The 13,476-nt window shown below is 31.4% G+C and overlaps 1 protein-coding gene across 2 annotated transcripts in view; it reads left to right on the top strand.

Annotated features, from left to right (window-relative positions):
• Nucleotides 1-1,088: 1,088 nt before the first annotated feature.
• The window catches only part of LOC149477882 (uncharacterized), a 30,393-nt gene continuing 18,005 nt past the window's right edge, over nt 1,089-13,476 (top strand). For both annotated transcript variants that reach the window (XM_089709771.1, XM_089709770.1), the window contains exons 1-2: nt 1,089-1,310; nt 9,451-9,745. In XM_089709771.1, the coding sequence (XP_089565897.1) occupies nt 9,486-9,745 (260 nt within the window). In that variant the 5' untranslated portion in view covers nt 1,089-1,310; nt 9,451-9,485. The remainder of the gene's footprint in view (nt 1,311-9,450; nt 9,746-13,476) is intronic.

The following is a 13,476-nucleotide window of genomic DNA, read 5'->3' as shown; positions in this document are numbered from 1 at the left end:
AACAAACAAACTCTTCAGCTCTAAAATATTAGTAGTAGGTAGTAGATTTTTCATTAAGCAATCTTAATGAAAAATCTACCACCTACTTGGTCTTGGTCTGTTAGGAAAAAAAGTATTAGAAAACCTTTTCAAACAAAGAAAAAATGTTTTTTTTTAATGTTAATTTCATATTTTATACAATATTTTGACGCGTCTTTTAATATTCAAACTTTTAAAAACACACACTTAAATAATTTTAAGTATCTAATACACGTCAAAGAAACTTTAAAATAGCAAATTAAGAATCAAATCATCCAATCAAGAAATTTAATAACAAACGTTTAGGAATGGCCGAAATGAAGTCCGATTGGTATGTCGTGGATTAGCACCTGTTGTATGATGACAGCTTTATGCAAACGTGTGACAATACATTCAATTATTTATTTTTTTAAATAAAATTATATTTTTTAAAAACGTAAATGAATGTTGAACTTACTATCGATAATCAACTCACAAAATATAGCTTATTGTTATCATAAAATGAAAGGAAGTATAGGGAATTCTAATAATTACATTATGTATTGATTTCTCTGCTAGTAAAATATATTATATAATTAAATAGTCAATACATTAAATATTTAAAAACTAGCAATTACTTTTTCTGAGAATTGAAAAATCTATTTCAAAAAGTTTATTAGATCGACATATATGTACATTTCTTTTCTTAGTAATACAGTTTTTGTAAATTGGAAAGCGAATCAAATAACATTCTATATGAGAATTTACTTTAGCCTAAATGTATTTCATTCAAGGTAATGTGAATGTATCTTAGCTAGTTAGTTATGATGGCAAAGTATATAAAAGATTTCATTTTAATTATGTTATAAAATCCAAATACAATAATTATTTATTAGATAAGAAAAATTGAAATTACATATATTTATGGAAAACTGTTTACTTCATATACTTGTAATGCAATAAAATACTATTTAATACATGCTCTTATAAAGTACATATGAAGCAGTATTTATATCTCGCAAAAAACCTGTTTCATACTGCATAACATCATCCGGAAGCTTTCACGCGCGTTTTACGCTCCAAGCAAAAGCCTCTACACTCATCAATAAGTTAACGCGCGCGTTACTCGTGTATACCACGACCATAAATAAAAAAAAAACCTCATACTCTATTGACTTTGACCTTAGCCAGTAAGAAAAAAAAAGAAACAAAAAAGTAAAAGAGAATTCTAATTTCAAATTTCGAACTCGCTGGAATAGTGTTTTGTTTCATTGGTGATTGGTGCTTTAATTTCGGATTACACACTATTTTTGGTAAGTTTTTACATTTATTTCGTTAAAAATTAAATTTAGAGTACATGTAAGTACATAATATTATAACGTTAAATTAAATAAATATAATTAAAACATTAGAATTTAAGATTCCATCTAAACTAAAGAGGGAATTTTTGTGTCTATGTATGTATGATGATTGTATTATTTTCACATAAAAACTGCTGGACCAATTGCAAAAACTCTTTCACCAGCAGAGAACTACACTTTCCCTGAGCCAAAGAGGCTATATTTATTTTGATTTTATCCCCGGCCGAACGGAGCCGGGACAAGTGGCTAGTCTTTACAGCGGTTTTATCATTTTCAAGATATCACTTAAATTCAATGTTCGATAGAATTCAATTAAAAACATACATATATTAAACTATAATTAACCTCTCATAAAGCTTTAAATCAAGCCTGACCTGACTAGAAAGTAATAAGACCGGTTGGAACCTTTTACGGAAGTCATTCACTCCCATGCGTAAAAAATATAAGTACTAGTATTTAAGGTATCACTTTTATTCATATATAAAATTGTTAAAGAAATATATGATTAGATTCGAGTTATTTTAAAGAGTAGGGACACCTACAACTTTGTTACTGAAGTAAACAAACAACTTTTACATTTTTTCGATCTAAGTAGTAAGTACGTTTCGGAATGTCGCTTTCTGTTAAAAAAAAACTCAGTCCTCCTCTTGGTTACTTTTTTCTTCACGTGAGCTATCGTTTAAGATTATGTTTTCATAGACAAAATGCTCACATTAGCGAAGCGGTATATGCCGGCTGCACCAAGCTAGAGACGAAAACATGGATTTTCAGGAAAAATTAAGCATAATTTTTTTTACGTAATTTTGTTGTTTAAGTATTTTTTACGTGATCAGTGCATACAAAACTACAAGTCCCTTCGCGCTTAGTATACCAATAGTGGGACACCCTGTATAATAATATTTACATTGATGTTAACTATTACAATGTGAACTTACAGGTAAATTGAAAATTACTTTTTTATTTACAACACTAAGCGTATGCGCAGAGTACATGTTAAATTTATATATTTATTTATTTATTTATGTTAAATTGCTGTTTAATCGCAAATGATTAACATTTCGTTCTAGAACATCGGAATAACACAATATTATGTTTACCTACATAACAAATTTAATAAACATTGTCCTATTAGTAATGTTATTTGATGGTTATTTGCCTAAAAAGTTAATCGCAGGGTTATAGAACTTTGAAATGACCGGATTTATGCATGAAAAGCGATGCCAAGTTCATTGCCTTGTTGTACTACACTGTTTCAATATAATAATATTAGTGTAGATATCTCTAGGTATATACCAAGGTATTTTAAAATTATTCATTATCAGTGAATAGGTACTTTATTGAAACAGATAATACAATACCATACTAATACCTAGATAAAGAGTTTGTGTTGTTACGCGCTAATATCCGAAACTACTTCAAAAATTATTTCACCTTTGGATAAGTACGTGATCCCTGCATTGAGTTACTATGTACTACGTAACTCAATGATGTTTTCGGATGTACATGTACCACGAGCGCAGCCGGGGCGCACCGATAGTAATTAATAATTTAAAAATAGGTACCTTTCAGTATATGCAGAGATGTTTCATTACAGTTACAGTTGTCAGTACACTTTAGATAAAATTAAACGATATTCTCGTTTCGCTTAGCATTAAGCTAGACTATGTGAAAGGTCTGGGAATATGTATTTCTTAGGATGAAACTTATGATAGATTAACTACGTATAATAACAAACAGATAAATTCTCATTCATTAATGTATGGAACTTTAGTGAACTTTTGGATATACTATGTATATATATGTTTGTTAGATATAGATTTTTTTATATTAAAAGTTAGTACTTCTGTGTCCCTACTTTATTTATTATATTAGATAATTTCACTTAATAAAGACATTTACAACGAAAAGTAGGTATTCGTCGGTTTAAGAGATTCTCAAAGTTTTATGGACTTACTTAGCTTTTACAGCGGGTCAATCTGGGGGCACGGCAGTGCCCCCGCCAAGTCGAGCAAAAAAAAAAGCGGCACGGCCGTACCATCCTTTTCTCGAAGCAATTCGGGCCTTTTTCGACCCCCTATAATTCGGTTGTGGATAAAGCAAGAAACCTGAATCTTCAGTAACTAATCCGGCATTGTATAAACACGGAATATTTAAAATTTCAGTCAATTTGAACCAGTAGTTTAAGAATGACAACTTGTTAAAGTTTCTAAATTTTGTCACTCACTGACTCACCGATCATCAAAAGTCCAAGGCACTTCTAGCAGACTTAGAAGCTTCATATTTGGAATACATATAGAGTTTAGTGTCTTAATCATGGGAAAACTTAAATATTTTGTAATTTCGGTCCAGTTTTCCAAATACACCAACTGCATCAATAACTTTGTAATCCCATATAAATATATGGGATAACGAGACCAAAGTTCGACTTTGGAAGTATTAAAGCGCAGGAATCATCAATTTGTGAATACAACAGATTAAGAAGTATTTACCGTCCAGACTTGTCAAAAATTGAGACATCAAAGCCTCCGAGAAAAGCCCATAGAGACAGGGAGTGGGCTTTGAGAAAAACTGTGGCTGAAGCTCAAGAAGTAGTACCGGAAAAGAAAAAGAGGAAGACTACATATAAAAATAAGAAAATATCATAAGACCTTTAACAAAATTCGTTAGAAGTAGATGGTATCAAAAAGAAAGGCTCTACAAAAAGAAGTGAGATCCCATCAAAAACATCCTGTAAAAAACCCAAGTCTCGCAGCTCAGTCTTTCTACCGTCAAAAGTTGTGAGATCCATGTAATACCAAGTCGGTTAATCTATTTAGTGTCTACTTGAAGGACCTTCTGTCTTAAGTTATTACATAAGTTATTATCATGCCAATATTAAAAATATTTAACGTTTTAAACAAATAGATCGACTTGGACATCGCATGAAAACAAAATGAATATTACAATATTATATTAGATTCTTTAGTCTCTCGCGCCTCACGCGATTGAAACTCTCGTTCCTGTTGGTCGCTGGCCCGTCGTGCTGTGTAGTGTGATACATACTAATAATCAAATCAAGCGATGTCCAAGTCGATCTATTTGTTTAAAACGTTAAATATTTTTAATATTGGCATGATAATAACTTATGTAATAACTTAAGACAGAAGGTCCTTCAAGTAGACACTAAATAGATTAACCGACTTGGTATTACATGGATCTCACAACTTTTGACGGTAGAAAGACTGAGCTGCGAGACTTGGGTTTTTTACAGGATGTTTTTGATGGGATAAACAATTGTAAGCTTGAAACTCTTTAGGTTATCCGCAATTCTATGATGTCTAAAGATTCAATCTTGATTCAATCTATAAAATCAAATACAACTAATTCCTGAAGTATCGACCGTACGAAAAAATAAAAGAACATAATTTCGGAAATTTTATGTAGAATATTTCCTATACCTAGGTATGTAACTTTAACTTTAACAGTGCAGGTTTTAGACTTATTAGCAAAATCAAAAAAGGATCCTTTGAACTCCCCCTAAACCCTTAGCTCACCCTCCACGCTATAGGACTTTCGATATGATCATTGGAAACATCAAGGAATAACTAGCGATTTTCAAAACTACACGAATTATTTCCGCTGATGGCACATTTTCGGCTATAACTTATAGTCGAAAATGGGCCATGGTAGGCCAAAATGGGCGAAAGGTACATATAGCCTATAAGTACCTATCATAATATCAGTATTAAGTTATTTCAAAAGCACTCTACTCTGTCGTTCTGATTGACTTAATAAGCACAAAAGTGAATACAATAACTTAGTTAATTATTACTCATTAAGAAAACTATTAAGCTACTATGAATAATTGTACCTATTTCACACACTAAAACATTATCTTTGTAGTCCATGGAAAATATATTATCAGCCCCGTTGATTATTCTACTAGTTTTGGGTTAATTATATTGTTTTAAGAACAGTTTTAAGCCATAATTTATATGCATTTTAATAAGCCGTAGGTTTTTGTCTATCGAAGAAACCGAATCTGGAGATTTTTCATCTAAAGAAGAAATATTTTCTTATCCATACATACCCACAATCCACATAGTTACTGTTTTAGTTGCACTGTTCCACACTTAGAGCATTTAAACCTTCTAAATAGTAACCCTATTGTTATCTATACTAATATTATAAAGCTGAAGAGTTTGTTTGTTTGTTTGTTTGAACGCGCTAATCTCGGGAACTACTGGTCCGATTTGAAAAATTCTTTCGGTGTTAGATAGCCCATTTATCGAGGAAGGTAATAGGCTATATATCATCACGCTACGACCAACAGGGGTGGAGCCACGGGGGTGAAACCGCGCGGAGCAGCTAGTCTTCTATAATATGAAACAAAGTTTAGTAAATAGGATTCAAATAAACTTATTACAGGAATAACTAGCGCTAAACAGAAATGTGAGAGCCAAGTACCTTATAGAACGTAGAACATGATAATTCACAGATGTAATGATTTGATCCAAAATAAGGCCAATCTAAAAATCTAACAGTACAAGTATAATATTCAGATGATCTAAAATTTCTAAACTTCCAGATATACCGAGAGAGAAGTGAAATTTGCACGAGCAAACTCGTCGGTCAAGTCGAGTTTCTTAGCTATCATATATTTAGTCATATGAGTCTAGTTAATCGTCATGTTTTCTAATGAAACAATGCGGTTATGTAGCTTTATCTGAGTAGTTATGATGAAAATAATGTTCATTTGATAAGACACAAACTTGTATGATCAAGACGGTATAGTTCTTTACAACTTTATTCGTAAAAAGCCCAAAAAATGCTTCGGAATCGGAAAAATTATTCGCATCACTACATAGTATAAAACAAAGTCGCTTTCTCTGTCCCTATGTCCCTATGTATGCTTAAATCTTTAAAACTACGCAACGGATTTTGATGCGTTTTTTTTAATAGATTCAAGAGAAAGGTTTTAGTATATAATTTATTATGTTTAAGACAAAGCGGGCGAAGCCGCGGGCGGAAAGCTAGTTTTTACATAAATCTGTTTTACGGTTTATTTTTCCTTTCAAAAGCCAAGCTGTGTTCTTTGTCGAACGCTAAGCTGTTATTATACAACACACGACAAAGTCGTTATTATAATAGAAAGAAATTACCGTTATGAAAATTATGTTTCAATTGGAATGCGTCAAATTAAAAATGCATTAAATAAGACGAACCAACGTTAATGCCACAGTATATATTTTTAATCTGTGATGTTGTTTTTAAATGGGCAGTGCATGGTTTATAAAATATGAAAATCAACAGACTATGACGATCTTTAAAATTAAAATTATTTATCTGTGGATCGGCGGAAAATGGCGGGAAATGCCGGGAAATTTATAGAAGCGAGTGTAGTCTGTGGTAATAGTTAAAGTTAAAACACGTAAAAACGAGTAAAAACGTTACTAAGTGGCCTTTAATTATAGTTTTGATGTGATTTCTGATATGATATTGATATTTGTTTTATTAATTTGTAAATGGTCTCGTGGATATCTAAAATATTTTATGCAATTTATGATAAAAAATCTTATTAATATACTAGCGGTCCGCCCCGGCTTCGCCCGTGGTACATATGAAAAATAGATGTTGGCCGATTCTCAGACTTACCCGATATGCACAGACATGAGAATCGGTCCACCCGTTTCGGAGGAGTATGCAGACTAACATTGTGACACGAGAATTTTATATATATAAGATTAGTTTAATAAATGCTGTGAACTGTGTGTGATATTATACTTTTAAGGGTTTGTATTCCAATTTAGAACCAACCTAATTAAATTTTATCACTAGTTTTGAAAAATAAGTGCGATAATAAAAAAATAATTATAAAAAGAAGTATACTTATATACTGTATATACACGAAGTACAAATTTTAATTTTTAGTTTTACAACACGCTAACTTTTTCCCAGTTCCGATGCTAAATTTCATAACTGACTTCTAGGGTACTTTGTCTCCAAAAGTAGATACATAATTATTTATAAGGGCCGATTTTTCAATGCTTGGTTAAAACTTATTCGTGGAATAATGTATAAAATAATTCGTCGAATAATTGCCCCTATTTGACACTTTACATGACATTTTAATATTATCGTGTAGGTAATACTTTATTGGACGGATAAGTTTTATCCAAGCATTGAAAAATCGGCCCTAAGTAAAATAAAATTACCTAGCCCTATATGTTTATTAAATATTATATAAACATTTAAATTTTAAATAAATTAAATTATTTTTATATCACTTACCATAATTATCTATAATATGGTCTTCGATCACTTACAAGTTTGAACATCTACCCTCAACTTTTTTATATTATTTATGAAATTTTTTATAGTATCGTTAACAAAATCAGTATTCGTTTACGTTTATTACTAATTAGTAAAAATTTCATAAATAATATAAAATAATTTGGAAAATCCAAAAGTGCACGCCTCATAATTTTTTTTAATAAATATTTATTAATTATTATTTTTGTTTATTTAATAACAATTAAACCACATCGAATCAGACCCTGAAAAATGAAAGGGTTCTATTCCTGAGCATACTCAAGCGTAAGAGAAAAAAAAAGACTCGATTAGTAAAGTATTTCGGTCGCTATCGTGTTAACAAGAAAAAGGATCCGCACATACAGACACACGGACGTCCAAGACAGAACTTTTTTAAACTGTTTTTTAACTAGTTTAAATAACAAAAATGACATCAAAAATATCATGAACGTTAAAAATAGTGTTTTTTCTTAATATGTGTGTGTATGTATTATCTTACAAGTGCAATGTATGATACATAAAGACATTTTAAGTTTGAAAAATCAGATGTTTTGGGCGAAGTGACAGTAGTACCCACCTCAACGCTTCGCTTATGAGGCGTGCAAAAATTGTAGCAAACGGTATATTATAACTGCCATACAAGAACTTCTCAAAACCAAACCTCTTAAAATGTCCGAGTTTACTTAGCGGTTATTACAATTGGGTTAAGCTAAATTTTTATGAGTTTTATGATCTCAATACGATTGTTGAAAATGAGCTGGTTTTATTGATATAACGTTGCTAATGTTAATTTTGTAAATCAAGTTTTAACTTCAAATTTAGAAGTTTAAATATTAACTTTTGAACAAATTATGATATTATTGTTTTGATTATAATATGATATTGTTTACAATGTTTACATATACCTATTACTATTAACATCTTGGAACTAACCTGATACAGTTCGTTTACAAATATTTAAAGGTTTTATTGTTACTGCTGCATACCATTTAGATTATTAAAACAACATTGACATAAATATAAATTAATAATAGACACAGATCATGATTTTTACAATACATCATCAACACGAAGGCGATAAAAGTATTTTAATTTAATAAATATTTGCTATCTGTTAATCTGTAACCAAAAATTGGTTGTTGAGCTTGTTAGGTCACAATTATAGTGCAGCATCTTATCACCAACTCTCTCGCCTTTTTGAGACTTTATAAAATTACAATTGAAAAAACCAATGTTAAAACTTATCATGATGACTCGAATTATAAGAATCCGCTATCCATAAGTGTGGCATGGGAGCCTAACGGTGGTAACTGTTCAGTTTTTGTCAAGATCATTGTGCTGCAAAGTATTCACTTGAGATTCAACGTATATGGCTGATTAGTTTTAATTAGTTTAATAGAAAAATAGACTTTTAATAAGTAAAATGGTGTAGATAGGTTATTACTATTAGTGCTCTCAAAGTAGGGCATTGAAATGTGTTTAGCTGTGTTTAGTCACAATTTACTTCAATCTCTTCTTTGTCACTTTTCGTTCACGACAGTTGAATGTGTATTATATTATCTGTGGTTGAATCTGGCAATCTTACTTTGACGGCTGATCGTGTGTGCGTTAGTGTGCTGTTTTTGAAGATCGACTGTTATGAATTATGATGGTAACCTATTTCCATTTTGTACATAGATGTATGAAGGTTACGTTTAAAAATTCATCAACATAATAGGTACATATTATATGGAAAAAAAATCTTACCTTATAACAGTAATTTACACATCTCGATGTTTCAACTCCTCCTCGTTTTTTGCAGGTACCCGCAACTAATTTCAAATAATGGGCTAGAACATGAACTCGATCAGCATGAACGAAAGTCGCGAGAGAATTCGACGGGAGAGGGAAAGAGAGAAGAACACATACACCTCTCCCCGTCTAGCGCTCCGTCGAGTGTTGCTATTGGCTGAAGGCCGGCAGTTCCGGGAAGCGGCCGCCATCTTGTCGAGACTCGGCCCGGGAGTATTGCAAAGTGTAGCTTCTGAATTACCGATTGATTTGTTAATAGAAGCTTTGCCACATTCAGCGCATCTTATTGAAACTCTTTTAAATAGGTGAGTGTTATAATTTGATAATTATAGAATAAAAAAAAAGCATTTTCTAACCATACTGCGTCGCATCTTTGGTCATAAATTCTATTATTTCCAAATATAACTAGCTAAGTTTTATATTTTTACAAAATACGTATATTGTAAGAATAGATCTCCTTATAAATTTCGTGGCCCTATCGTAGATTTGCTCACTTCATAAAATGCTCGAGTTCATGAAATGTTCTCATTTCATGATGTGGGCAACTCAATTTGGCCAGATAATAATCGTCTACATTTTACGACTTTGTCATCTACGTCTGTCATGTAATACCTACTATAACAACTTTGTAAAGGGAGCCTCTGGGAGATGGGATAAGGTTTACGAATTTTGTTTCAATATTTATAGAATACTAGCTTTCCACCCGCAGCTTCGCCCGCGCAGTCAAAGAAAAACCCGCATAGTTCCCGTTTCCGTGGGATTTCATTTCCCGGGATAAAAAGTAGCCTATGTCCTTTCTCGGGTATCAAAATATCTCTATACCAAATTTCAGTAGGTAATTAAGGCGTGATTGAGTAACAGACAGACAGACAGAGTTACTTTCGCATTTATAATATTAGTATGGATTTTACATTTAAGGTTAATTTTCATAAACAGCGCTTAAATTTTACTTTACCTAAAAACAATATTCACAATTGATAATCTTCTTCTTCTTATATATAAAAATGAATCGCAAAATGTGTTGGTAAGCGCATAACTCGAGAACGGCTGAACCGATTTCGATAATTCTTTTTTTATTATATTCCTTGAAGTACGAGGATGGTTCTTATGTAGAGAAAACGTAAACATGTACCACGGGCGAAGCTGGGGCGGACCGCTAGTCGTTAATAAATATAACATTTATAATCGTTAATAAATATAACATTATAATATTCGCATTAAGATGACTCTAGTAAAATCTGACTCATTTGAATCGCGTATAAACACACGGACAGTATGTTAAATAGATGTAAATTATGCACAAGCCTTAGCCTAGTAAAATATTTATGAGGAACCTAGGTATCCTACCTATATATGTACCTAGTATCGGTCGGAAGTGAAGCGTATGGACTATGGTAGCCAATACAATATGTTTTGCTTTTACTTGTCAAACTTTATAAAGAAAAAAAAATACGTGTGGCACTCGAGGACTGCCGTGGTAGAGCTATTGCATAACATCGCATCGCTGTGCCGGTTGGGACACCCCCCCGGTGTTAGGTTTTTTCGTTACGGTATGGAATTTTTACATACGGTCGCCGCACTCAAGGCCCGCGATAGAAGCTATGCAATAGCTTAAAACAATGCAAATATGCAAATATGATATTACAATTGCATAATTATATTTTTTTTATGTTTGATTTGGCTGTAGTATTATTAAAAGATTTCTAAAACGGAGTTGATTTAACTCAACATTTTAATAAGTTTGAATAAAATTAACAGCGTTATTATTTAAAGTCTGTTGGCGGTTAAAATTTATTATGATTAGGTTATTTTTCTAGTATTTATTATTACGTATTTATAATACTAAGTTTATCGTAGAATTTTCTAGATTTTGGGCAAAAAAATTAATTCTTTTTTACTACACTAATATTTGAAATTTTATTTGATATTATAAACTTAAAATTAATTTTAAATTTATTTGAGGTCGAAAGTGAATCATTGTTATGCATCGTTAAGTTCGTGAAGGTAAGTTTTTTTTTAGAGCGATTACAATTATATTTTATTGCATTGTACTAATGATATTTCACTTAAAATTTGTTTGGATTTGAAGATTTAATTGCTCTTTTCTACTAAAACTTCTTGACTTGAAAATAAAATATACCGGCCGAATTGATAACCTCCTCCTTTTTTAGAAGTTGGTTAAAAATGATTTTATCTATAGAATAATAATAGTATTATAAAACGTTCATAAAATACGAAAAATGTATTGTACGTTGGTACCATCAATAGCTATAAAGAAAAATCAACCTCGAGAAAAATTGACGAAAGAAACACTTAAAGGCTTTACATGTTATAGAGGCAAATAATGTTTCTTGATGGTAATAAAAATTGTGTTTTTAGGAAGTATTCCATTTAATATTGTCAGGTACAACTGTTCTTGCGCCTTGTGAATTTACACATTTCTAAGAGCTCTATTTACCGTCTTTCCAAAAATAGGTGTAGAAAAATCTGTTTTTTTGTGCTTCTCTATATAAAAGAGTCATTCCCAGTTGTCTGTTTGTCCTTGCGTATGATTAGATCTTTAGAAATACGCAACGGATTTTGATGCGCCATTTTAATAGAAACAGTTCTTGAAAGTTTGGTAGGTAAGTAAATAAAGTTAAGACAATGAAAGTTTTAGACTGAAAACTAGTTTAAAATATTTTTTAATTATTAATTTATATTTATACTAGAGGTCCGCCCCGGCTTCGCCCGTGGTACATATTTCGCAATAAAAGGTAGCCTATGTCCTTTCTCGGGTATCAAAATATCTCCATACCAAATTTCAGGCAAATTGGTTCAGTAGTTTAGGCGTGATTGAGTAACAGACAGACAGACAGACAGAGTTACTTTCGCATTTATAATATTAGTATGGATGTAGATTTCACGCTTCAATCTAGTTTGTTTTTAATTAGAATTAAACTTGTAAAACCAGGTATTAAAATACATTTCACATTTAGTAGGTCACTCATGTAATCGCCATCAAATAAATTCACTTTTTAATCATTTTATGCCTTAAAAAACAAGACTTAATAAGACGGTATTTTATAGTCTCTTTGAAAATCAATCATTTATTGATTTGATCGGCAAAATTAGATATTTCGTTTCAATAAAGAAAAAAATACAATAACCTTTTTCCTGAATTAACAAGAGTAGACCCGGATCTAAAGGCTATATAATAGTTTTTTTTAATAGGTATATGGGAAACAGCATTATTGAAATTAAGTATGAAAGTTAACTATCATTAGTGTAGTATTATATTATCTGTACTATCATGAACGACATAAATTAGTTTATAATCACAAAATAACTATAATTTTATACCGTACGCACTAAATTAAAAATGTTCCCGCATTTCTGAGTGTAACAATAGGAAAGTTGTATAATTTCGTCGGAAGCAACTAATCTAATTCAAATGCATAGTTATGTAAGAAAGTATTGTTAGGGGCAAAGTTCAAAGCTTATGAATAATATAGGATTTTTTGTCACTGAAGTATAAAGAAGAACTTTCTTATAACAAGTTTTGATTCTATTTTTATAGTATGTATTGATATTGACGGTGTTTATTCTTGTACTAGTTCGTCTTTTTGAACGTCTGACTGGCCGTATCATTTATGTATAGCTGTGCCGAATTTAGTTATTGTTTACGTTGTTGTTGTCAAAGTTTAGCTAGAGAAAGTTCCCTATATCGTTCCGATAGTTTAGGGAATTAGTTGGAACAAACAGATAGAAATTAAAAAATATGAGCATGCCCACGTATTTGAATGTTTACACGTGACTTTCAAATCGGTAAAAGTTTAATCTACACTAATATTATAAAGAGGAAAACTTTGTTTGTTTGTTTGTTTGTTTGATTGTAATGAATAGGCTCATAAACTACTGGACCGATTTTAAAAATTCTTTCACCATTCGAAAGCTACATTATCCACGAGTAACATAGGCTAGGTTTTATCCCGGAAATCCCACGGGAACGGGAACTATGCAGGTTTTTCTTTGAAAACGCGGGCGAAGCCGCAGG

Source organism: Colias philodice, chromosome 23, assembly GCF_061535455.1.
Source record: "Colias philodice isolate Cphi_HAF_F1 chromosome 23, ilColPhil1 Martin Lab GWU primary, whole genome shotgun sequence".
NCBI lineage: Eukaryota > Metazoa > Arthropoda > Insecta > Lepidoptera > Pieridae > Colias > Colias philodice.
Note: the sequence above shows the minus strand (reverse complement) of the source record. Positions and strands in the feature narration are given on the sequence as shown.